Source organism: Anomaloglossus baeobatrachus, chromosome 5, assembly GCF_048569485.1.
Source record: "Anomaloglossus baeobatrachus isolate aAnoBae1 chromosome 5, aAnoBae1.hap1, whole genome shotgun sequence".
NCBI lineage: Eukaryota > Metazoa > Chordata > Amphibia > Anura > Aromobatidae > Anomaloglossus > Anomaloglossus baeobatrachus.
The window spans coordinates 127,553,659-127,580,672 of NC_134357.1; the positions used below are offsets into that span (position 1 = coordinate 127,553,659).

General features: G+C 47.0%; 1 protein-coding gene across 24 annotated transcripts in view; it reads right to left on the reverse strand.

Annotated features, from left to right (window-relative positions):
- CAMK2G (calcium/calmodulin dependent protein kinase II gamma) overlaps nt 1-27,014 on the reverse strand; it is a 333,717-nt gene that overhangs the window by 112,795 nt on the left and 193,908 nt on the right. For all 24 annotated transcript variants that reach the window (XM_075348871.1, XM_075348864.1, XM_075348870.1 and 21 more), the window contains exons 4-5: nt 9,216-9,270; nt 6,856-6,921 (exon numbers count right to left, since the gene is read on the reverse strand). In XM_075348871.1, coding sequence (XP_075204986.1) covers nt 6,856-6,921; nt 9,216-9,270 — 121 coding nt within the window. The remainder of the gene's footprint in view (nt 1-6,855; nt 6,922-9,215; nt 9,271-27,014) is intronic.

Consider the following 27,014-nt stretch of genomic DNA (forward strand, 5'->3'; position numbering starts at 1 on the left):
TTTTTGCTGCGTCCACAACGTTGCGTTGCACAGTACAAGCACAGTGGATGAGATTTCTAGAAATCCTGGCCCAATGGGTTTTTTTTCCCTGCAGTGTAAACTGACCTGTGGTGCGGCTTCCCAAGCTGCCGCATGTCAATTTATTGCTGCGGAGCCGGAAGCGTTCTCTGCAGGGAGAACAGAAAGATGATCAGGATTCGGGCAGCTATGGTCTGCTGCGGAGAACACTCGCTGTGTCCAGGACGCAGCATCTCCAGATCGTGGGCACATACCCTAAAGGGTGCTTTACACGCTGCGACATCGTTAACGATATATCGTCGAGGGTCACATCTTTAGTGACGCACAATTGTAGCGACATCGCAGCGTGTGACACCAAGGAGTGACTATCAATGACTGCAAAATCATCCAAAAATGGTGATCGTTGACACGTCGCTCCTTTCCGTAATATCGTTGCTGCTGCAGGTACGATGTTGTTTGTCGTTCCTGCGGCAGCACACATCACTATGTGTGACACCGCTGGAACGACAAACATCTCCTTCCCTGCGTCCACTGGAAATGCAGAAAGGAGGTGGGCGGGATGTTACATCCCGCTCATCTCCGCCTCTCCGCTTCTATAGGACAGCCGCTTAGTGACGTCGCTGTGACACCGAACGCACCTCCCCCTTGAAGGAGGGATTGTTCGGCAGTCACAGTGACGTCGCTGCACAGGTATGTGTGTGTGACTCTGCCGTAGCAATAATGTTCGCTACGGCAGTGATCACCAAATGTCGCACATAAGAGGGGGCGGATGCTATCGCACTCGACATCGCTAGCAATCGCTAGCGATGTCGCAGCGTGTAAAGTACCCTTAAGGCTATGTGCACATGCTGCAGATTTGGTGTAGACATTTTCTGCACCAAATCTGTACATTGTGGCAAAAAAGCGTCAAAAAACGGATGCAGGTTTGGTGCGGTTTTAGATGTCATTGAAGTCAAAGGGTGAAAAAGAGCTGCTAAACCGGACCAATAAATATGCTGCAGATTTTTTTCTGCATCAAAATCTGCACCAAAACCGCACAGAAAAAAAACGTACTGTGTGCAAAGCAAATCCAAAATCCCATAGACTTTGCAGGTTTCAGGACAGCATGCAGATTTTCATACAGATTAAATTAAAAAAAAAATTGTCAAAAACTGCAATGTGTGCACAGGGCCTAAGAGGTTACTTAGATCCAGAAAATAAAGGAGCTACAACTCTAAGTTAATCTGCCACCATTTCCCAGGGTTTACCTGCACACCGGTCGGCTGAGCCTTCACCTCAATGGGGCCTTGCCATAGATCCACACACAGTGGTTAGCTGGGGTCAATGTGCAAGGAGAAACAGTATTGTGAGCAGTGCTAACCAGGTCTGTGGTCTCATCATTCCTGGGATTGGCAGCGGTCCAGGCAGTCAGATCCCCACTGAATGAGAAGTGATGGTGCATACTTGCAATATGCCATCAGTACCCTGCCATAGCATTGAATCCTACTACAGCATACAAGTGATCCAAAGAGTCACGCAACATTAAAAAGCACAAGTTAGCACTGTTTAACCCCTTCACGACCGCGGGCCGTAAAATTACGTCCTATTTTAACGTGACTTAACGACCAGGGACGTAATTTTACGGCCTAAACTTCATTTGATTGCCGTGGCCATAGCAACGGCTTTCAAATGATGTCCCCTGCTGTTTCTTACAGCAGGGGACCTTTGCTTGACCCCAGGGGGGGCGGCATCGCCACCCCCTATCGACGATCGATGTGATTGGCTGTTCAAATCTGAACCGCCAACCACATCGATCGCACTAATTTCGGCAAAAATAATGCCCGAATTAGTGCGATCCTGTGAGATCCAGCTATGAGATGCCGCAGCTGCTGCAGCATATCATAGGTGGACCTCAAACATGCCGCCCCCAGCCCCTGCAGCACTGATTGGAGCGATCGTGCTATGACGCGCAATCGCTCCAATCAGTGTGCAGTGGGGCGGTCTGATCTGCCGGTGGCCGCCCTCCCCAGGCCTGTGCTGCTCTGGGGACCCTCCCCCAACATGGCTGCAGCGTGGAGTGGCTGGTACTTTTGGTACCACGCCACCGCTGCTGCCGCCGCAGACGCCGCCTCTGCTGTCACCGCGCCAGCTCCAAAGGTAAGTATTGCGCTCCGGCGATGGCCCCTGCGCGCTCCCGTGAAGGCCCCTGCGCGCTCCCGTGAAGGCCCCTGCCCGTGCCCCCCCAGATCTGCCCCCCTACGCCCCGATCTGCCCCCCTACGCCCCGATCTGCCCCCCGGCATCCCGATCTGCTCCCCACGCGATCTGCCTGCCTCCTCTGTCATCTCTATTCTGCTTCCAAGGTTCCTTCCTTCTGCCTTTGCTTCTCCGCCCCCTCTGCTCTCCCTCTAACCCCCCCCATCTGCCCCCCCTCTGCCCCCCCCCCACTCCCCATCCCCCCCTGCCCCCCCCCGACGTCCTCTTACCTGCCTTCACGGGTCGTCTGAGGTCTTCACTGGCCCGATCACATCTGCCTCCATCGCTGGGTCCTTCTGCTGATCTGTCCAACGTCCTGCCTGCTGCTGGTGTAAAGCTGTCTATCTCACTGCCTTCTTGTTCCTCTGCAACTCTTCTGGTCAGTGATCCTCTTGGTACTGTGAGTATAACTTTTTTTTTTTTTTTTTCTTGTATCCTGTCCATTTTTACACTTCATCTGTCCGTGCGTCCCGCCAAGCGCTGATCAGGGATGCAGATAACGGATCTGCATCCGTGGTCAGTTTTTGGCATGACTTTTTTCCGTATTCGCGACGCTTTTTGTATCGCGTCCGTCCGTGCGTCCCGCCGAGCGCTGATCAGGGATGCAGATAACGGATCGGCATCCCTGCTCAATTTTTGGCGTGACTTTTTTCCGTATTCGCGACGCTTTTTGTATCGCGTCCGACCGTGCGTCCCGCCGAGCGCTGATCAGGGATGCAGATAACGGATCGGCATCCCTGCTCAATTTTTGGCGTGACTTTTTTCCGTATTCGCGACGCTTTTTGTATCGCATCCGTCCGTGCGTCCCGCCGAGCGCTGATCAGGGATGCAGATAACGGATCGGCATCCCTGCTCAATTTTTGGCGTGACTTTTTTCCGTATTCGCGACGCTTTTTGTATGGCATCCGTCTGTGCGTCCCGCCGAGCGCTGATCAGGGATGCACATAACATATCTGCATCCATGGTCAATTTTTGGCGTGACTTTTTTTTTTACGTATCCCCGACGCTTTTTTTATCGCATCCGACCGTGTGTCCTGCAGCGGCCGATCAGTGCACTGCGTCTGTGCGTTTGAAAAGTCAAATGGCGCTCCTTCTCTTCTGAGCCCCGCCATGCGCTCAAACAATTACTTTCCACCACATATGAGGTATCTGCGTACTCAGGAGAAAATGCACAATACGTTTTATGGTGCATTTTTTCCTGATAGCCTTGTGAAAAAAAAAGCTACCTAGTTGAAGCAACCGTTTTGTGGTAAAAAAAATCTTTTTCTTTTCACGGCTCAACGCTATAAACTTCTGTGAAGCCCCCAGGTGTTCAAAGTGCTCATCAAACATCTAGAAAAAATATTTGAGGGCTCTAGTTTCCAAAATGGTGTCACTTGTGGGGGAGCTCCACTGTTTAGGCACCATAGGGGGTCTCCAAACGTGACATGGCGTCCGCTAATGATTCCAACCAATTTTGCTGTCAAATGGCGCTCCTTCTCTTCTGAGCCCCGCCATGCGCCCAAACAATTACTTTCCACCACATATGATGTATCTGCGTACTCAGGAGAAAATGCACAATACATTTTATGGTGCATTTTTTCCTGTTACCCTTGTGAAAAAAAAAGCTACCTAATTGAAGCAACCGTTTTGTGGTAAAAAAATTTTTTTTTCTTTTCACGGCTCAACGCTATAAACTTCTGTGAAGCCCCCAGGTGTTCAAAGTGCTCACCAAACATCTAGAAAAATTATTTGAGGGCTCTAGTTTCCAAAATGGGGTCACTTGTGGGGGAGCTCCATTGTTTAGGCACCTCAGGGGGTCTTCAAACCTGACATGGCGTCCGCTAATGAGTGCAGCTAATTTTGCATTTAAATGGCGCTCCTTGCCTTCCGAGCACTGCCGTGTGTCCAAACATTTGATTTCCACCACATATGAGGTATCTGCGTACTCAGGAGAAAATGGACAATATATTTTATGTTGCATTTTTTCCCAATACCCTTGTGAAAAAAAAAGCTACCTAGTTGAAGCAACAGTTTTGTGGTAAAAAAAAATTTTTTTCTTTTCACGGCTCAACGTTATAAACTTCTGTGAAGCCCCCAGGTGTTCAAAGTGCTCATCAAACATCTAGAAAAAATATTTGAGGGCTCTAGTTTCCAAAATGGGGTCACTTGTGGGGGAGCTCCATTGTTTAGGCACCTCAGGGGGTCTTCAAACCCGACATGGCGTCCGCTAATTAGTGCAGCTAATTTTGCGTTCAAAAATTCAAATGGCGCTCCTTGCATTCCAAGCACTGCCGTGTGTCCAAACATTTGATTTCCACCACATATGAGGTATCTGCGTACTCAGGAGAAAATGGACAATACATTTTATGTTGCATTTTTTCCCGATGCCCTTGTGAAAAAAAAAGCTACCTAGTTGAAGCAACAGTTTTGTGGTAAAAAAAATTTTTTTTCTTTTCACGGCTCAACGTTATAAACTTCTGTGAAGCCCCCAGGTGTTCAAAGTGCTCATCAAACATCTAGAAAAAATATTTGAGGGCTCTAGTTTCCAAAATGGGGTCACTTGTGGGGGAGCTCCATTGTTTAGGCACCTCAGGGGGTCTTCAAACCCGACATGGCGTCCGCTAATGAGTGCAGCTAATTTTGCGTTCAAAAATTCAAATGGCGCTCCTTCCCTTCCGAGCTCCGCTGTGCACCCAAACAATTGATTTTTACCACATATGGGGTATCGGCGTACTCAGGAGAAAATGCACAATAAATTGTAGGGTGCACTTTCTCTTTTCTCCCTTGTGAAAATGAAAATTTTATGGCTAAAGTAACATTTTTGTGTTAAAAAGTAAAATTTTCATTTTTTCCTTCCACATTGCTTTGGTTCCTGTGAAGCACCTAAAGGGTTAATAAACTTTTTGGATGTGGTTTTGAGCAGAGTGAGGGGTGCAGTTTTTAGAATGGGGTCACTTTTGGGTATTTTCTGTCACCTCGGTCTCTCAAAGTCACCTCAAATGTGATGTGGTCCCTAAAAAAAATTATTTTCTAAATTTTGTTGGAAAAATGAGAAATTGCTGATGAACTTTGACCCCTTCTAACTTCCTAACGAAAAAAAAATTTGTTTCGAAAATTGCGCTGATGTAAAGTAGACAAGTGGGAAATGTTATTTAGTAACTATTTTGTGTGACATATTTCTCAGATTTATGGGCATAAATTTTCAAAGTTTGAAAATTGCGAAATTTTCAAAATTTTCGCCAAATTTCCTAAATTTTCACAAATAAACGCAAAAAATATCGGCCTAAATTTACCACTGACATGAAGTACAATATGTCACGAAAAAACAATCTCAGAATCGCCAGGATCCGTTGAAGCGTCCCAGAGTTATAACCTGTCAAAGTGACACTGGTCAGAATTGCAAAAAATGGCCCGGTCATTAGGGTGTTTTAGTGGCCGGGGGTGAAGGGGTTAATAAAGTTAATATACTACGTATGTGATTATCTCCAATGCTGCACATTACAGTGTAAAGATGTCTGTTCTCTAAGGGTACCTTCACACTTAGGCGATGCAGCAGCGATCCGACCAGCGATCTGACCTGGTCAGGATCGCTGCTGCATCGCTACATGGTCGCTGGTGAGCTGTCAAACAGGCAGATCTCACCAGCGACCAGTGAACAGCCCCCAGCCAGCAGCGACGTGCAAGCGACGCTGCGCTTGCACGGAGCTGCCGTCTGGAAGCTGCGGAGACTGGTAACTAAGGTAAACATCGGGTATGGTTACCCGATGTTTACATTAGTTACCAGCGCACAGCTGTGTGTGCAGGGAGCAGGGAGCCGCGCACACTGAGCGCTGGCTCCTTGCTCTCCTACCATAGCTACAGTACACATCGGGTTAATTAACCCGATGTGTAATGCAGCTACATGTTCAGAGAGCAGGGAGCCGCGCACACTGCTTAGCGCTGGCTCCTTGCTCTCCTAGCTGCTGTACACATCGGGTTAATTAACCCGATGTGTACAGCAGCTACATGTGCAGAGAGCCGGAGCCGGCAACACAGGCAGCGTGAGAGCTGCAGAGGCTGGTAACTAAGGTAAATATCGGGTAACCACCTTGGTTACCCGATGTTTATCTTGGATACAGCTTACCTCAGCTGTCAGACGCCGGCTCCTGCTCCCCTGCTCGCTTCATTTGTCGCTCTCTCGCTGTCACACACAGCGATCTGTGTGTCACAGCGGGAGAGCGGCTTTGAAGAAAACGAACCAGGGCTGTGTGTAACGAGCAGCGATCTCGCAGCAGGGGCCAGATCGCTGCTCAGTGTCACACACAGCGAGATCGCTAATGAGGTCACTGCTGCGTCACAAAAAGCGTGACTCAGCAGCGATCTCGGCAGCGAGCTCGCTGTGTGTGAAGCACCCCTTAGTCATTGCTGGCTGTGTGCACGCAGACTTTCCGCTCACTCTCATTCCTCAAAGGATTGTTTATGTCACTGCTACACATACACACACGTAGTAACAATGAGAGGAGAGTGCTTATTTTCCAAAGGCATGTCTCTGAGGCCAGAGGTTTTCCCTTGAAAGGTAGGAACAATGGAAACAATTGAGAGATTGTTCCCATGCCTTCAGATATGACGGCTTTATCCTCACCTGGCATCTGCTTCACTGTAATATTCTCTTGCTACGATGTCTTCAAACAGCTCTCCGCCCGTGACCCTGAGATAAAAGGGAAAAAAAAAGGCTGGTGAAAAATGGGTGAAAAAAGAATAAATATAATCAAACTTCCTATAGCACAGCTAAAGCCTGAGGGAAGCCAGTGGCAAAGCGTTCCCTCTACGAGAGCGAGCCATCGCGGGTCAACTGGTGCTGTGTTAAGAGCGACTTTCAGGAACTGCAAACTGGCTGATAACAGACTTGGTGACTCAGTGTAGGCATTAACTACCCAGGAGGGACCCTTAACATTTCCCAGCAGACAAACAAACATAATGTATCCCATTAGACATATGGAGAGGAGAACGAGCACGGCTTTTACTGAAAATGTGAAAGGTTTTTGCTTTTGAGTTCTAACTGGATTGAAGAATCAGGGCCAGAGATCGCCGTCGGATTCAGACCAACCTGAACCGTAAACTAGAAGAACGAAAGCCTTTTACATTAAAGTTCTCAGAAAGCATCATGAAATACCTTCGGTTTCATTGACAGAACCTTGAATTATCCGTGATAAATGACAAGTGTTGGTATGCAGGTCTTGTAGTGGTTAATAATTTACTCTAAGTATGGCGTCACTACTTGTCAAACATAGAAAATGCACATATGTTATCTATAGAAGAAATGTGTAAAGGTAAATTGTATGTCATCATTCAGAAAACTGCATACTGAAGTCCATCAAGGAAAGACAACTTCACTATGTATTTAGGTGTTCCGGTTCCTCTGGTCTGACCACATAGGTAGTGTCATGTTAAAGGGAACCTGTCACCGGATGTTCATAATACCTAACGGTCGGTGCGGTGTAGACTGGTCGAATGGGCGTCTCCATTTTTCGGGTCCTGTGCCTCTTCTTTCGGCATCTTTGTCCTCCTCCTGAAGGTAGTGAGGATGACATGTTGTACGTCATTTACACTAACCAACATTGAGGTCCTGCGCAGGCGCACTTCAATACTTTGATCTGCCCTGCTCCGGCCAGATCAAAGTGCACCTGCACAGGACCTCACTGTCAGCTAGTGTAGACGACGTAGAACACATCATCCACACTAGCTTCAGAAGGAGGACAAAGATGGCTGAAAGAGGAGGCATGGAACTCAGAGAACGGAGACGCCCATCCGACCAGTCTGCTCCGCACTGACCGTTAGGTAAGTATTATAAACATCCGGTGACAGGTTCCCTTTAAGATTTTGATACTCATTTATTGAGATTTGGAAGCAAAATCTGCTTAAAGGGAACCAGTCATCAGGTTTTTGCTGCCAAATCTGAAAAGCAGCATCATGTAGGGTTTCCAGCGATGTATCACTTACTGGGCTTCTTAGTGTAGTTTTTATAAAATCACTATTTTATTAGCAAACGATTACCAGAAGAGGACTAGTAAACCTGCTAGTCCACTACTCGGACAAATCCTTCTCAAGACACCATGTCTGTTCCCGTTAAAATACCAACGCTTATAGTCATCTCCGGATGCCAGTGAAATCCTGGGGGTGTTGGCATTTGTGCTCCCAGGGCTCACATGACATTATTACGTCACATGAGCTCTGCGCCCCAATCAGTGTAGTCTTCACTGTCCCTCGCCTTTGGATGTATCAAACATCAATAGGAAGTGAGCGGTCAGTCGCAGCTATGACTTCCTCTTGATGTTCAATTCATCTGAAGGTGGGAAGAGTGAAGTCGGGGCTGATTTGGTTCAGGGCTCGTGTAATTTAACAACGTCAAGTGAGCCACAGGAAAGGGAGTGCAGACACGGGAGGAGAATATAAGCGTTGTTATTTTAACCCTAGAACGCATAACTGGTGCCTCGCAGGCCTGCTAGGTTACGTGTTTTCTATGGTAGATATCTATGGTTGCGTGTTCTAGGTTAACTGGGGCAAACATAGGGATTGAGAGCAGGTTGCCTAAGTAGTGGTCAACCCCTCTAATTTACAATGGGGGGGGTTGAATAATTTTGATTGCAGATGTATTGGAATTCAGCGTAATAAAACAATTGTAATATGAATAAAAAGACAAGATATATATCTGACAGTAATGTAATCACACAGATTTTTTTTCCCTCTGCGGGTGAACAATATGACATTCCCTATAGAGAAAATGTAATTGTAGATTCTAAAGTGAGAAAGAGTGATGTCAACAAAAATATGTCATGTAAAGTATTGAGGAATTGAGGGGGGAAAAAAAGGTAGGCTAAAAAAAAAAACAAAAAAAAAAAACACAATATGTCACCTGAATCTGCTTGTTACACTTGTTACACAAGTCATGCAGCTCACGAATACGAAGGAGACAGGAGAAGGTTCCGACAAGTAGATACTTACAGGTCAAAAACAAGATAGTGAAAACCCTCTTCTGAAATACTGTCATGGAGACGCACTGCGGAGAAAGAGAAGATCTCAATGAGAATCCTGAGCAGTCAAACATTGCATATACAATGTACAACACAAACTGCAGCAACAGCCTAATCTATGTAACACTCATCATCACATATCTGTTACACAACACAAATGTCTCAACTGGCCAAAACATCAACTGTACACACCCGATAGCGAGCACTTCCAGTTATCGAATAGTACCTTGTAAGGGCTCTAGCAAAACAATACATTTCTATAATTCTACATGTCAATCCCATCCCAACAAGTGATGATTAGTTAACCTATTACCACATGGAATTTATTATTAAGGACCAATGTTTAGACACAAATATGCTTTAAGAATTATAGAAGGTTCAACAGAGGATCTTGAGAAAAAAAAAAATTATCTTGAAAAATATCACATACTGCACATTCTGAAATAACCAAGTACTCAACGCACCAATATGTTACTTATACCTTGCTCAAAATTATCACACTGGCTCAAGAGGACTAAGGGGTACTTTGCACACTACGATATCGCAGCTGCGATGTCGGTGGGGTCAAATCGAAAGTGACGCACATACGGCGTCGCTGTCGACATCGGCGTGTGTAAATCGTTTTTGATACGATTAATGAGCGCAAAAGCGTCGAAATCGTATCATCGGTGTAGTGTCGGTCATTTCCATAATGTCGCGGCAGCAACAGGTACGATGTTGTTCCTCGTTCCTGTGGCAGCACACATCTCTGTGTATGAAGCCGCAGGAGCGAGGAACATCTCCTACCTGCGTCACCGCGTCTAACGCCGGCTATGCGGAAGGACGGAGGTGGGCGGGATGTTTACATCCCGCTCATCTCCGCCCCTCTGCTTCTATTGGCCGCCTGCCGTGTGACGTTGCTGTGACGCCGCACGACCCGTCCCCTTAGGAATGAGGCGGGTCGCCAGCTAGAGCGACGTCGCAGGGCAGGTGAGTGCATGTGAAGCTGCCGTAGCAATAATGTTCTCTACGCCAGCTATCACAAGATATCACAGCTGCGACGGGGGCGGGGACTATCGCGCTCAGCATCGGCTAGCGATGTCGTAGTGTGCAAAGTGCCCCTAACGGTCTACAACAGGGAATCCCAAACTCCAGGCCTCATCGCCCCCTAACAGATCATGTTTTTAGGACTTCCTTGGTATTGCCCAGTGGATAAAATTATCAAGTAAATTACCATAGGTTCAGAAAATCCCAAAAACATGATCCGATGGGTAGGCCATAAGGACTGGAGTATGGGAAACACTGATCTACAATTAATGTTGCGTCCTATCCATACACCCCTGTACAATGGCACATTAAAGGGAATCTTATCAGGTTTTTGCTACCCCATCCAAGAACAGCATGATCTAGGGGCAGAGACACAGATTCCAGCGATGTATCACTTACTGAGCTACTTGCTGTCACTCTGTAAAAATCCCTGTTTTCTCTGCTGCGAATTTACCAGCTATTTGAATGTGGGCCTCAATAACCACGCCCATACCACTGATTGGCAGCTGTGTACACTGTATATGGGCAGGAAGCTGCCAATCAGAGGTGGGGGAGTGGTTATACAAAGCTCATGAATTTGCTTGACTACCTGGCAGCATGCCAAGTAGTCAATGATGATAATATCCTGTGATTAAATAATGATTTTATCAAAACTGCACTAAGCAGCCCAGTAACTGACACATCGCTGGAGTCAGGGTCTCTGTCTCTACATTATGCTACTCTCAGATTAAGGTGCAAAAACCTGGTGACAGATTCCTTTTAAGTGCGTATAGGTTCCTGAAGGTGCCTTATTTTCACTTCTGTAAGACCCAATGCAAAGCTTGTAGCAAGGATTCATTCCTAAAGGCCTGACGTACGTTTACGCTGGATGATTGCGGATGTCTTATAGGCTGGCCGGCCTTCTATGCTTGCAGAACAATCCTTAATGCCATCAATCTGTGTACATACGATATCATTGTTCGCAGCTATATGTGCTGTTTGCTCAGGACAATTTGCGGTCGAGAATGATGATTTTTAAGCAAACTTTAAAATAAATTAACCTGATGAGTGCATTTTGCTCACTGCTTGTCTGTCTGTATATATAGGCTCATAATCTGGAAATAATCGGGAAATAAGCATTCCTAGGAAATTTGTTTATCGGCATGAGTGAATGCACCTTTAATCAAGATTCAAGCTACTTCTTTCTACAATGTCACAATGTCAATCAAGACCTATATTTCTATGGTAATGCATAAATTAGCATTAAAGAGGTGTAGGGGGAGATAACACAGACCAGTTATCACAATCTGATGCAGAGTGACTCAAGGACTTTAGACTTGGAACACACTTAAGGTACCGTCACACTTTAGCGACGCTCCAGCAATCCCACCAGCGATCTGACCTGGTCAGGATCGCTGGTGCGTCGCTACATGGTCGCTGGTGAGCTGTCAATCAGGCAAATCTCACCAGCGACCAATGACCAGCCCCCAGCGACGCGTGGAAGCGATGCTGCGCTTGGTAACTAAGGTACATATCGGGTAACCAAGCGCTTGGTTACCCGATATTTACCTTGATTACCAGCGCACACCGCTTAGCGCTGGCTCCCTGCACTCCTAGCCAGAGTACACATCGGGCTAATAAGCAAACCGCTTTGCTTATTTACCCGATGTGTACTCTGGCTACGTGTGCAGGGAGCAGGGAGCCGGCACTGGCAGCCTGAGAGCGGCGGACGCTAGTAACCAAGGTAAATATCGGGTAACCAAGCAAAGCACTTTGCTTGGTTACCCAATATTTACCTTGGTTACAGCTTACCACAGGCTGTCAGAAGCCGGCTCCCTGCTCATTCAGATTGTTGCTCTCTCGCTGTCAAACACAGCGATGTGTGCTTCACAGCGGGAGAGCAATGTCCAAAAAATTAACCAGCACTGTGTGCAACGAGCAGCGATTTCACAGCAGGGGCAAGATCGCTGCTCAGTGTCACACACAGCGAGATCGCTAATGAGGTCACTGGTACGTCACAAAAACCGTGACTCAGCAGCGATCTCGCTATGTGAGAAGTACCCCTTAGCCCGAGACTGTGGAGGCCAGCTCTGCAGAGCCTAAAGGCCAGGTCTCACTAAGCGACATCGCTAGCGACATCGCTGCTGAGTCACGTTTTTTGTGACGCAACAGCGATCTTGCTAGCGATGTCGCTGTGTGTGACACCCAGCAACGATCTGGCCCCTGCTGTGAGGTCGCCGGTTGTTGCTGAATGTCCTGGACCATTTTTTGGTTGTTGCTCTCCCGCTGTGAAGCACACATCGCTGTGTTTGACAGCGAGAGAGCAATGATCTGAATGTGCAGGGTGCAGGGAGCCGGCTTTGCTTGGTTACCCGATATTTACCTTGGTTACCAGCGTCCGCAGCTTCTATAAGCTGGCTCCCTGCTCACGTAGCCAAGGTACACATCGGGTAACTATAAGCAAAGCGCTTTGCTTAGTAACCCGATGTCTACTATGGTTACGAAGCACAGCGTAGTTACACGGGTCGCTGGTGACTGATCTCTGATCGCTGTGGAGATGTGCCTGTTTGACAGCTGCCCAGCGACCATGTAGCAATGCTCCAGCGATCCCTGCCAGGTCAGATCGTTTGTGGGATCGCTGGGGCGTCGCTTAGTGTGACGGTACCTTAAAGGCCCAGTCACACACAATGACTTGCCAGCGATCTCGACAACGCTACGACCTGATAGGGATCGCTGGTAAGTCGCTGGGACGTCGCTGGTGAGATGTCACACAGTCAGACATTACCAACGACACAGTAACGATGAGCGACTTGTATAACGATCTCGGCGGCGGTGGGACCCTGTTAGACGTCAAACACAGAGATGTGTCCTGCCCAGCAGGACATCGCCTTTGAAGAAAACGGTCCGGAGCATTCGGCAACGACTAGCGACCTCACAGCAGGGGCCTGATCGCTGGTAGGTGTCACACAAGATCGCTGGCGAGATCGTTACTATGTCACAGAAACTGTGTCACAGCAACGATCTCGTTAGCGATCTCGTTGTGTGTGACGGGGCCTTTAGTCCAATATATTACTCAACGATTGAGTCATTTTAATCTACTGTAGACAGTCAGCACATCTACACCAATTGTGTGATTTGATTTCTGGGTCAAAGAAGAAGCAACCAGTGCCCTCAGAACCCTAACCATCTGAAAAGTCTGTGGTAAGCTAATTTTTATTTTTTGGGGGGCTTATCCTAAGCCCAGACTAATAAATAAAAGTCATTGGAACCCCCTAGAGTTATAACCACAAACCGATGACCATCTACAGCAGCATATTACACAGTCTACATTGTATCTAGGTGCTGTGACGCTAAACAGCCCTTTTTTAGTATCTTATGAAGGTGTGATTGGCACCTACAGAACTGAAAAGCAATTATTTCTTAGAAGACTGTGGAGTTGAGGCTATTACATGTAACAACTCCCCAGTGATAAGCGTATTACAGCTTTCTAGAGCTTAGTAGCTATTTAGCATGACATCCTTTATTGATGGGTGTCACCCAAAAGGTGTAATCAACAACTAGAGCAGCTAATAAGTTGTTAAAAAGAGCTAATTACCTAGTTGAGAAGGCATCACCTACTTTGTCTACACTCATTTTACAGAAATAGTATCAGCTTGCCGTTAACTAAACAAGAAACATTGAATGCAATAAAAGGAATGAGCCAAGTTTAGAAGTTATCCCCTATCCATAGAATAAAGGATAACTTCCGGATCGCTGGGAGTCCGACTGCTTGGACCCCACCGATCCCAAGAACTGGGTCTCTGAAGGCCTCCTTGTGAATGGGCGGCACGGAGGCTCAGTGGCTAGCATTGCAATCTTGCAGCGCTGGGGTCCTGGGTTCAATTCCCATCAAGGACAACATCTAAAAGGAGTTTGTATGTTCTCCCCGTGCTTGGTGGGTTTCCTCCCACACTCCAAAGACATACAGATAGGGGATTTAGATTGTGAGCCCCAATGGGGACAGTGATGATGATGTAACATGCTGTAGAATTATAGCGCTACATAAATCAATATTATTATTACTAGAAGGTGGCCCGATTCTACGCATCGGGTATTTTAGAATTTACGTATTGTGTAGTTCATGTATGATTTTTGTTATATATATATATATATATATATATATATATATAGATGTTGTTGTGTGTAGTTACCAAGTGTTTGTGTAGGGCGCTGTACATGTTCTGGGTGTGGCGGGGGGGTGAGAGCGGTGTTGTATGTGTGTTGCGTGTGTTGCGTTGTTTGTGGAGCGCTGTGTGTCTGTAGCGTTGTGTGTGTGTGTGTTGTGCGGTTTGTGTGTGTGTGGTGTGTTTTGGGGGGAGGTATGTTTTGAGCAATGTGTGTGTTGTGCGGTATGTGCGTATATTTGTGTGTGCTGCAGTGTTTGTGTGTTGGGTGTTGTGTATGTGCAGCGTTGTGTGTGTGTGTGGGTGTCTGTGTAGGGCGTTGTTTGTGGTTCCTATGCTGCGCATTCCCAAACGTGCTCCATCCGCCATGCTGCGCACTCCCAAACGTGGTCCATCCGCCATGCTGTGCACTCCCAAACGTGCTCCATCCGCCATACTGCGCACTCCCCATCGTGCTGCATCCCCCATGCTGCGCACTCCCAAACGTGCTCCATCCGCCATGCTGCGCACTCCCCATCGTGCTCTATCCGCCATGCTGCACACTCCCAAACGTGCTCCATCCGCCATGCTGCGCACTCCCAAACGTGCTCCATCCGCCATGCTGCGCACCCCCCATCATGCTCCATCCGCCATGCTGCGCACTCCCAAACGTGCTCCACCCGCCATGCTGCGCACTCCCAAACGTGCTCCATCCGCCATGCTGCGCACTCCCAAACGTGCTCCATCCGCCATGCTGCGCACTCCCAAACGTGCTCCATCCGCCATGCTGCGCACCCCCCATCATGCTCCATCCGCCATGCTGCGCACTCCCAAACGTGCTCCACCCGCCATGCTGCGCACCCCCCATCATGCTCCATCCGCCATGCTGCGCACTCCCAAACGTGCTCCACCCGCCATGCTGCGCACTCCCAAACGTGCTCCATCCGTCATGCTGCACACTCCCAAACGTGCTCCATCCGCCATGCTGCGCACTCCCAAATGTGCTCCATCCGCCATACTGCGCACTCCCAAACGTGCTCCATCCGCCATACTGCGCACTCCCCATCGTGCACCATCCGGCATGCTGCGCACTCCCAAACGTGCTCCATCCGCCATGCTGCGCACTCCCAAACGTGCTCCATCCGTCATGCTGCGCACTCCCAAACGTGCTCCATCCGCCATGCTGCGCACTCCCAAACGTGGTCCATCCGCCATGCTGCGCACTCCCAAACGTGGTCCATCCGCCATGCTGCGCACTCCCAAACGTGGTCCATCCGCCATGCTGCACACTCCCAAACGTGGTCCATCCGCCATGCTGCACACTCCCAAACGTGGTCCATCCGCTATGCTACGCACTCCCAAACGTGGTCCATCCGCCATGCTGCGCACTCCCCATCGTGCTCCATCCCCCATGCTGCGCACCCCCCATCGTGCTCCATTCCCCATGCAGCATCAGCCTCTCTGCCCGCAGCATCAGCCTCTCTGCCCGCAGCATCAGCCTCTCTCCTCACAGCATCAGCCTCTCTCCTCACAGCATCAGCCTTTTCTGTCCCTAGCATCAGCCTCTCTCCTCACAGCCTACCCCAGCCTCAGCCTCCCTCAGCATCAGCCTCTCTTCTCTCAGCCTTCCCCTCCCAGCCTTCCCCAGGATCAGCCTCTCTCCTCCCAGCATCAGCCTCTCCTCTCTGTCCCCAGCATCAGCGTCTCTCCTCCCAGCCTTCCCCAGCATCAGCCTCTGTCCTCCCAGCCTTCCCCAGCATCAGCCTCTCTCCTCCCAGCCTCCCCCAGCATCAGCCTCTCTCCTTCTAGCCTCCCCCAGCATCAGCCTCTCTCCTTCCAGCCTCCTCCAGCATCAGCCTCCCTCTCCCAGCCTTCCCCAGGATCAGCCTCTCTCCTCCCAGCCTCCGTCTTCCCAGCCTCCCCCAGCATCAGCCTCTCTCCTTCCAGCCTCCCCCAGCATCACCCTCTCTCCTTCCAGCCTCCCCCAGCATCAGCCTCCCTCTCCCAGCCTTCCCCAGGATCAGCCTCTCTCCTCCCAGCCTTCCCCAGCATCAGCTTTCCCCTCCCAGCCTCCCTCAGCATCAGCCTTCCCCAGCATCAGCCTCTCTCCTCCCAGCCTCAGCCTCTCTCCTTCCAGCCTTCCCCAGCATCAGCCTCTCTCCTCCCAGCCTCAGCCTCTCTCCTTCCAGCCTCCCTCAGCATCAGCCTCCCCTTCCCAGCCTTCCCCAGGATCAGCCTCTCTCCTCCCAGCCTCCTTCAGCATCAGCCTTCCCCTCCCAGTCTCCCCTAGCATCAGCCTCCCCCTCCCAGCTTTCCCCAAGTTCAGCCTCTCTGCTCCCAGCCTCCTCCAGCACGCCGTGCTCCTCTGCCGACACTCACACACACCCGATCGCATACACTCACACACACAACCGATCGCATACACTCACCCACACAACCGATCGCATACACTCACCCACACCCGATCGCATACACTCACCCACACCCGATCGCATACACTCACACACACCCGATCGCATACACTCACACACACCCGATCGCATACACTCACACACACCCGATCGCATACACTCACACACACCCGATCGCATACACTCACACACACCCGATCGCATACACTCACACACACCCGATCGCATACACTCACACACACCCGATCGCATACACTCACACACACCCGATCGCATACACTCACACACACAGACACTGACGAAATCGCACATACGCGCTGATACTCACAACATCCGGAGATATCACATGCTTCTGGCCATGTGATCCTCCGTCAGGTCCTGGAAGCTCACAGCACAGTATCGCCGCCGAGAAGCAAGCGATATCCCAGGATGTTGTGAGTATGTGGATGCGATGTGATGTGTGTGTGAGGGTGAGTGTGATCTGATGTGTGTATGTGTGTGTGTGTGCTGTTATGTGTGTGTGTGCGTGTGTGTATTTTCCTCCGCTGCAGGACCTTGATGTGTGGATGCGATGTGATGTGTGTGTGATGTGTGTGTGAGAGTGAGTGTGAGCCGGTGTACGCTGGTAACTATGATACACATCGGGTAACCAAGGGACCTTAGTTACCCGATGTGTATAATGGTTACCAGCTTTCACGGCCTCCGTCAAGATCCCAGCATCGCAAGGTTATGTCTGGCGCTGCTGGGATCCTGACGGAGCCGGTGTAGAAGCAAGCGATATCCCAGGATGTTGTGATGTGTGAGGTGTGTGTGAGGTGTGTGTGAGAGTGAGTGTGAGAGTGAGTGTGATCTGATGTGTGTGTGTGTACTCACCTGGGAATCGGAGCTCCGTGTCAGTTGGGCCAGAGCGAGCGTGCATTGCGTGAGGGGGGCGGGGCCTGCAGAGAGCCGGGGCGAGAGGCCAATCCGTGGGGGGGGCGGGGCCATGGCGAGCCCAGCGGCCAATCAGCTTTGTGTCACCGTAAGGACACAATTTCGGAGCATGACAGACAGACAGACAGACAGACAGACAGACAGACAGACAGACAGACAGACAGACAGACAGACAGACAGACAGACAGACAGACAGACAGACAGACAGACAGACAGACACAGACAGACAGACAGACACAGACAGACAGACACAGACAGACAGACACAGACAGACAGACACAGACACAGACAGACACAGACAGACACAGACAGACACAGACAGACACAGACAGACAGACACAGACAGACAGACACAGACAGACAGACACAGACAGACAGACACAGACAGACAGACACAGACAGACAGACACAGACAGACAGACACAGACAGACAGACACAGACAGACAGACAGACAGACAGACAGACAGACAGAATAAGGCAATTATATATATAGATAATGGATTGTTGGTGGTCTTCCACACTCCCATTAAGAATGAATAGAGCGGCTGTACGAATGATCGACCACCACTCCATTCAAAAGGGAGTCTTCAGACCCCAGGTTATCATGATCAGTAACGATCAGGAAGTTATTCCCTATTCCTTGGATAAGGGATGACTTCCAAACTTTATACAACTCTTTTGAAGATAGCCTAGCTACACAACAATACATTTATTGATGACCGGGACTATACATATTTAGGTATTTTGACATGTTTGGACCTTGACATGCTTGGATGGCTTTTGCACTTTTTGATCAAAAAGTGTTAACCAATTACCTTACCCTTTTAACACTAGTGGCGTTCATGTATTTATTATTCTCAGTGTACTGACTCACACCATAGGTATATACGGTATGTTTGTATATTGGCCACATAACATATTTGTGCACCTGCTAATTTAATACTAAAAGGCGTTCAGGCTTTTTGTTCTTTTTTTGCAGTACATTTATCCTACCATCTGAAATTTGATCACCGATTTAAATTGTTGGAAAAACTCCAAATTAGGTCATGATCCGATATAGGGTGAACGCTGCATTGTTTTCCAACATTTTTTTTTTTTTTTTTGCAGAAAATCTGCTGGGTTTCATAGTTCAAGAAAATTGATATGATTTCATTAACACTTAGGCTATGTGCCCACGCTGCGGAAAATGCGCGGATTTTGCCGCGGATTTCTCGCGGAAAAGCCGCGGATTTCCCGAAAATCTGCAGCTCAGGCACTTCCCAGCCATTTCTATGGCATTTTGGAAATGCGGCGCCCACGCTGTGGATTTTTCCACAGAGGATTTGGTGCGGATTTTGATCAGGAAAAATCTGCAACATGTCAATTATTGTTGCGGATTTTGATCCGGATTTTGGCTTTAAAATTGGGGGAAAAAAAAAATCCGCACCAAAATCCGCATTAAATCCGCGGCAAATCCGCACCTTTGAAAAGGTGCGGATTCCGGGGGAAAGCTGCGGATTTTGATGCAGAAAAATCCGCAGCTACATTCTCTTGTGGACACATAGCCTTATGATTGAACAGTCCTTTTTTGCCCTTAATCTCCCATGAAACCTGAAAAAAATGCATGAAAAAATAAATAAAATAAAAATGCAATTGCATTAAGTGCAGAACTGCAGTATTTCTATACTAAAAAGACAAGGGAAAAATGATGCTCTAGATCGGCACCAAAAACATAAAAGGGAAAAAAAACCCTGCATTAAATATGTCTAGAAAACACACAATAATCTGTGCAGATTGCTACTGATTATTATGCTGTAGGCATCTTCAGAAAAAAAGCAGCAGACAAGAACAATGATTTTTGCATGTAGAAATAAGTTTCTATAGGGAAACTGGCAATACAAAATGACTGATCAAACCAAGCATAGGCGCACGGTGGAAACCAATAGCTTGATTTCAGGGATGTACCACTTGCTCAGCAGCTGGCTGTAGTTTCAGTGCAATCAGTGTTTTATCTGCAGGAGATTATCATTGCAGAAGTAGGTGCATATAATCTGTATATCAACAGATTCCCTTTAATCATTTTCTTATAAAGTCACATCATATATATCAAACCATTTGTCCATAATATACATATTGGGAAACACTATAACTTGTAGTCATACTGTTCAGAAGAAAGAAGACTGAATTTTAGTTCTATATTCTGAAAGCATATTTATTTCTATATGTTTTCTTTTAAAAAAAAGACATTCAAGCGGATCTGATTAAAAGAAAGCCAGAAGTTCATTTAACAATAAAAAAATAGAAATAAATGAGTGTCATCGGAAATACAATACTGGACCAACGCAAAGCAAATAAATGCTATGATGGAAAATAGAGACCGCTTTGTAGTTTGTTATATCGCCAACTCAATCTGCTTAGGGCCAGTGAAACCGGGACCTCTGTTGCCATAACAACAGTCAATACTTTTTGAACTAATAGCTGTTGTCGTAGCAACAAGCATCTCTCCAATTGCTAGCCCGCTGTATGATCCAAAATCATTCTACAGTGAAATCCAGTGCAGCTCCTCAATAGCCATGAGCTTGGGTCATTAAATTAGACACGCTTGCTTCCTCCAATTGGCCATGTCTAAAGCCGTATCTCCAAACCACAGGGGGACAAACATGAGCCGGGGATTCTCATCTGCTGCTCCTGAATCATGTCGTTTGCATGAACAATTTGGGGTTGTAGGCGCAGGCTCTCGCTTCTTGGTAAATGAAGCAGTCTCTGCCATCTGTGTGTTACGGAGCCGCAGTATCACCAGATCGGTGTCTGTGTGCCTTCACCTACACTTCGGATGCCCTTACATCTCCGATCTGTTTATATTCCTGACAGCCATCTTCAAAGGCAGCTCTAAAGATATAAAAATCCTTCAGCTATAAAAAGCAGTGCAAAAACAGAATATTCCTACGGTGACTTAACGTGTACTTCTTTTATTAGTGCCGGAAAATAACAGATCCCAGATAAGGAGAGAGTGTAGAGACAGACTGGCGAGGTGTCCTCTATGGTACTGCCCGCTCCACAGAACAATTACCTTGTATCTACGGGAGTCAGAAGATTAGGTTTCATGTAAAAGAGAATCCCAAAAAAGACAAGATTGAGTAAATATACATATGATGACTTGGACGCCCAGCCATAATGAGAATGGGGGTTCCATGTTCCCTTTGTGAATGCAGTCCTAAGAAGTGACGCAATGCCTCATGGTGCGACGTCCGTGTATATTAAGGTGCGAGTGTTCTATTCACACGCAACACAGTTGTGGCAGAAATTTTTCTGACTCCTCTGAATGTGCAATAAGGCCCTGATAGGCGAGCAGTTCCCCATTTTCACCTAATATGTTCTTCCTGCCTTGGATAAGACCCTCCTGTGCTCGGTGTCCTCCTTTTTTCAGGTTTTAAAACAATACAATGTTTGCGGATTTGAAACTCGCACCGCAGATCAGTTTATACTGAGTAGCAAAGCAGCACAGTGGACATGGAGATTTCTAGAAATCCTAACCTCTGTCCTGGAACTGTATGATGGTGCATTTGTGATGCAGCAAAAATACGCAGCATAAACACTCATCACAACCTTCTACAACAGGGAGATTCTTTCAGCATTTTTTACAGTGTTTTTCATCTGGTCAAATGAGGTAATAATGTATATAAAAATGCATTAAAAAAAAGGCATACCGCATTTTTCGTTTTCTAAGACACACCGGATTATAAGACGCACCCCAAATTCAGAGATAAACAGTTAAAAAAAATAAAAATGTGGTCCGTCTTATACTCCGGTGTTGTCTTACCGGAGGGGGGCAGCAGTGGTGGTGAAGCGGGGTCACAGGAGGCAGAGGTTGTGCTGGCAGCCGCAGTGGGTCAGTGGCGTGAGGTCAGTAGTAGCAGCAATGGCGGCAGCGGGTCAGTAGTGGCAGCAATGGCGGCGGATCAGTGGCGGCAGTGGGTCAGTAGTGGAGAAGGCCAATGCGGTGAGTGTCCCAGTCTGTCTGCAGTCTCGATTCAAATGATGGCGCCTGAAGCGGCACATGTGCAGATGGAGCTCTCATCCAAGAGCTCCATCTGCACACGCGCTGACTCCCAGCGCCATCATTTGAAACTGGGACCACGAACACACTGAGACATCTGCCACACAGCCACAGCATTCCGCACAGCCACTCCCCCGAATGTAGAGTCGCAGCCAGCAGGCCAGTTGCCCGTCCGCACAGAGAGGCAGCCGGCCTCCAGGGCAGAGAGGCAGCCAACACAGACAGCCACAGGCACCCTGACGCCCGCACGCAACCACAGGCACCTGGCCGCTCGCACGCACCCACCTGGTCGCCGCACAAACGCCCCCCCCCCGGTAAGCTATATTCGGATTTTAAGACGCATCCCTCATTTTCTGCCCACATTTTTGGGAGGAAAAGTGCGTCTTATAATCAAAAAAAAAACACGGTAATTTATAATTTAATAAATTTAGACATTGTTTTCTCTGCCAACACTTTGGTTTTTGTGCCATAATATCTGCTGCATATACTAAACGTGTGCACATGTTCTTTAAATTCATATATACAATTATGTGTTTCTGTGTGTACATATCCACACAGATAAATACACGCACACATATTATATTATACACATACACATACTGTATTATGTATACAGACATATATACATACACAGACAAGTACTGTGTGTGTTTCAGTTTGGTTCCAGTTACATCGACCCCCAACGCGGAGATTTACACCGCTTGTGCTCTGAAATATTTTCTTTGCTCTGTTCATCCATCTGTTTCACTGAGTCAGGGATTTAACCATCTTTTTGGATGAAGGAGAACTGCTGGGCGATACACATCCAAACCACAAGGACTGGAGATTACAGCTCTGACGTAGAGATTAATTGATTTACTCCAGTATCCAGCCCTGCTCTAATTAGGAGAGGATAGAGGCTTATCTTGCTCTACAGCGGAAGACTCAAAAGCCATTAGACAATAAATAACAGTCCCGTCAAAATGACAAATATTCAAGAAACGAAATGAAAAAACGAGGACAGCTGAAATGCGCGGAGAGAGAATACAGTTTAATCTTGGCTCTCATCTCTGTTTCTCATCTCTGAAACCCACAAGATTTTCTAACAACCTGATAATCTTGGCTGGCTTTACTGTGTATGTCACAAGATCACTTAGCCGTCTCATCCAGTTGGGTACCACCCAGAAAAATATTGTCACCGTGCTGTCTCATCCAGATTTTAGAAACAAAAATTAATTTAAAAAGAAGTATAGGTGTACAGATCTATCTATTCTACGTCTGGTTCTCCAGCTGTTACGACCTGCCAGAGACTTGACACTGCGTCACCAAAATCCCACGACAACCCGAACACATTGTGATTGAGTGTAAGGTTCTCGATTTTTATACGATATGTGACTGACGAGCCTATTTGCTAGTCAGATGATATTCAGAGCTATTCTGCATTGCAAAACCTCAATACTGTATGCCTTCATGTTTTGACAGAGCTAACTACCTCCCAAAATGCCAATGTAGAGCTTTCCAAACCTGCTCCTGGTATAACAGGCTCTCTTCAGCCCTGCTGTTCAGATTCCTTTGGAATATTTCGACAGCTGCTCAAGGGTCCAATGAGAGCCATGTTTTAATTAAGAACTTTCAATTAAAAAACATTAATTTAACTATGGCAAAATAAATTCAAACTCTACTTTCTTTTGGCAACAGAGTGGTCTTAAAGGGAACCTGTCAGCAGAAATTTCGCCCAAAACCTAAAAGATTCCCCCTCTGCAGCTCCTGGGCTGCATTCTAGCAATGTTCCTGTTGTTCTTGTGCCCCCTTTCTGACCAAAATAAAGACTTTATAAAGTGGTACCTTTTTGTATTCAGATTCTGTAAATGTGACACGGGGGCGGGCTGCCTGATGGCCGTTAGTCTGCCTCCTGCCGCTTTAGGCCGTCCCCCATCGCTGATTTCCATAGCTGTGGACGCCGCCCAGTGCTCCAGAGGTCCCCGCGCATGCCCAGTGCCTAGCTCTCGTGGATGAGCACTGTGCCCAGTGTCACCGCTGGTGACGTGCGCGCAGGCTTTAGATTATGGACGGTGCTGTGATGTTTATTACCAAGCAACCACCCATAATCGCGGGACCGCGCTTTCCCCCTCGGCGTCCTTCGTTCTGCACAAGCGCGGTGCTGCTGACCCCACGTCACCTCCTTCCCATCTATTTCCTGCCTCAGGGCAAGGAAACCTAGATAGTGGCATTTTAGTTAGGGACCCGGAATATTGAGATTCACCTTGCCGTTTGGTTTCCGGGCTTACATGCATTGGCCAATTCATAAACTAAAAATCTCATTTTTCATATAGCAGTAATGCAGTACCAGAGTTCCCTTATACATTGATGGCATTTAGTGTGCGGCTGTATCCATTTTGTATTTGCTAGGTTTTTTCAGCTGGCACCTATACACACTTGTAGGATGTGCGGGTCAGTCTTTTGAAATATTTGCAGGTTTCCCTTTAAGAAATTGAGGATATAAAAAAAAAAGTTTGGGCCACATAGTCAACAGCTCATCAATACAGTAAGTACCAGGTAAAATGACCGACACCTTGTTACACCAAGAGAAACCTGTCCTAAAATGTTAATAGGAGAAGTGCCTGTGATCATGTGCACTAGGAAGCTCTGCTGCTGTGACCTGGAGATAACCTATATCATGTACGGTCAAGCCATCTCCAGGTCACAGCAGCCACTCAGCCTGCAGAAAGTCACAGTGGGCAGCAAAATGAGTGACCTCTTCTTACCTCCACACCTCTGGTGTCACGAGTATTTAATCAGATAGACAAGGTGTATAGCACTGGTATCGCAAATTCTAGATCAGATAGACAGGGTGGACAGCAGTGTGAGTGGCCTCTTCTTACCTCAGCACCTCTGGTATCACCAGTATTTTATCAGATAGATAGGGTGGACAGCAGGGTAAGCAGCTTCATATTACCTCAGTACTACGGTATCATATCTCCAATATTAGATCAGCTAGTGGAAATCAGTGTGACCAGCCACTTCTTACATCAGCACCCCTGGTATTTTCAGTATTCGATTACATAGACAAGTTGAACAGCAGTGTGAGCAGCCTCTTCCAACCTTAGTACTTTGGTATCTCCAGTACTAAATAAGATAGACATGGTGGACAGTAGTGTAAGCGGTCTCTTATTACATTAACAACTCTGCTATCTCCAGTTTTGGATCAGATAGACAGGATGAACAGCAGTGCAAGCAGCTTCTTCTAAAACTGGAGATACCAGAGGTACTGCGGTAGATCAGATAGACAGAACGGACAGCAGTGTAAGCCGCCTATTCATACATTGGCGCCCCTAGTGTCTACAGTATTAGATGACCAAGACATGGTGAACACCAGTGTGAGTGGCCACTGCTTACCTCAACACTGTGGGTATCTCCATCATTGGATCAGAATATCCAATGGGAGCACATGGAGAGCTTGCTACTGCACATGCTCACAGGCACCTGTCCTACTACACATGTGGGGCAGGTATCTATCAATGTGACAAGGCAATGGCCTTGATTTTGAATTTTGATGAAATATAGTGATTACTTCCCTCGACAAAACAATGTTATTTGCTAATTAAGGGCCTGTGCACACAATGCAGTTTTGTCACAGTTTCTCTGCGCAGTTGTCACAAAACCTGAAGGGTTTCCTGAGGTCAGCAAAGGAAATGAGAACCCTGAAGTTTCACGCACGTGTTACATGTGACAGACATTCATGGGGTGTCCGGCAAAAGGCGGCCATAGGGTTTAGCTGTGCAAAATGCTCACTGACCTTCTATTATTCCTGCTATTAGTATTCAGTATACTAGATATCTCCTCTGCTGGGATTTTATGCTTTTCCCTTTAAGACCCAGCGAGCGCCTCTTTCTCTTCAGCTGCTAATCATTTGTACTTACCATTGGGTTTAAATACTCTAATCTTCCTTGGACTTCTACTGATGATATTCAGTTCAATCAAGCTCTGGATGCAAGCAGGTGCCTTGTATCTGTGGTATTGATGTTGAAATTTCTACCTGAGTCAACTGTGGATAAGTAGTTCTTGCACTTTTTCCCTGTGTGTCATCCTTGTGTTTTCTTTACTGTGGTTTACTAAGAGCCCATCCCACCCATTCCCTATCTAGGGCCCAGCACTAGGGATACCTAAGGTCAGGTATCCGGCTCGGCGCATAGGTGCGGAACCTATCTAGGGTGGTGAGGGACCCCACGATCTAGCTGTAGGTTTGGTCAGGGGTCACCATCTCCCCCTCGTCTAGACGCAGGGGTCCTTTTCGCTATTCGCTTGGTACTTCCCTGAACATCCTCCACTCCCCTTATGGCTTTATTTTTCGCATGTAGAACGCATGCGCTTTATAGTCTATGGGGCTTTTACATGTCAATGTATTTGTTGACTAAGTGTCGGGGGGAAAAAAAAAAGAAAAGAAAAAAAAAAAAAAAGGATAGAAGCTTTGTAATTTATTTATTCTTTTCATCTTTCAAAACACTGATGGTAGAAGCACTGACTAAACGTAGAACATTTCCGTCTTGTTGGATCCCCTCCTAACTTTGGTTAAAAATCTGCACATAAAACCAGGGCTGTGGAGTCGGTAAGCCAAACCTTCGACTCCGACTCCGACTCCTCAAATTCTCTTGCACCGACTCCGACTCCGGCTCCGACTCCTACATATATTGCTTATAGTTAGGTGAAAAATTTATTGTAGTACATGAATATGTGTATGTGAACATCAGACATTTAATAATTTTTATGATACAATAATCAAGATATTTGGATAGAACATAAAATATATTTATTGGAATACAACTTTAGAACACAAAAAACTGTAATAAATTGTAAATATGTAATACACTTTGTAATATACAGTAGATTACATATATATCTTGTGTGTGTGTATATACACTGTATATATATATATTATATATATTACATATTTACAATTTATTAGTTTTTTTGTGTTCTAAAGTTGTATTCCAATAAATATTTTATGTTCTATCCAAATATCTTGATTATTGTATCATAAAAACAATTAAATGTCTGATGTTCACATTGTACTACAATAAATTTTTCACTTAAATATAAGCATTATACTAAATGTTGTTATTTAGTAAAATATTCAGCACATTCTGCATTGCACTCCTGTCCCCAATTTATTATATATTTTAGGAGTCGGAGTCGGTGCATTTTATACCGACTCCGACTCCACCAAAATGAGCTCCGACTCCGACTCCACGACTCCGACTCCACA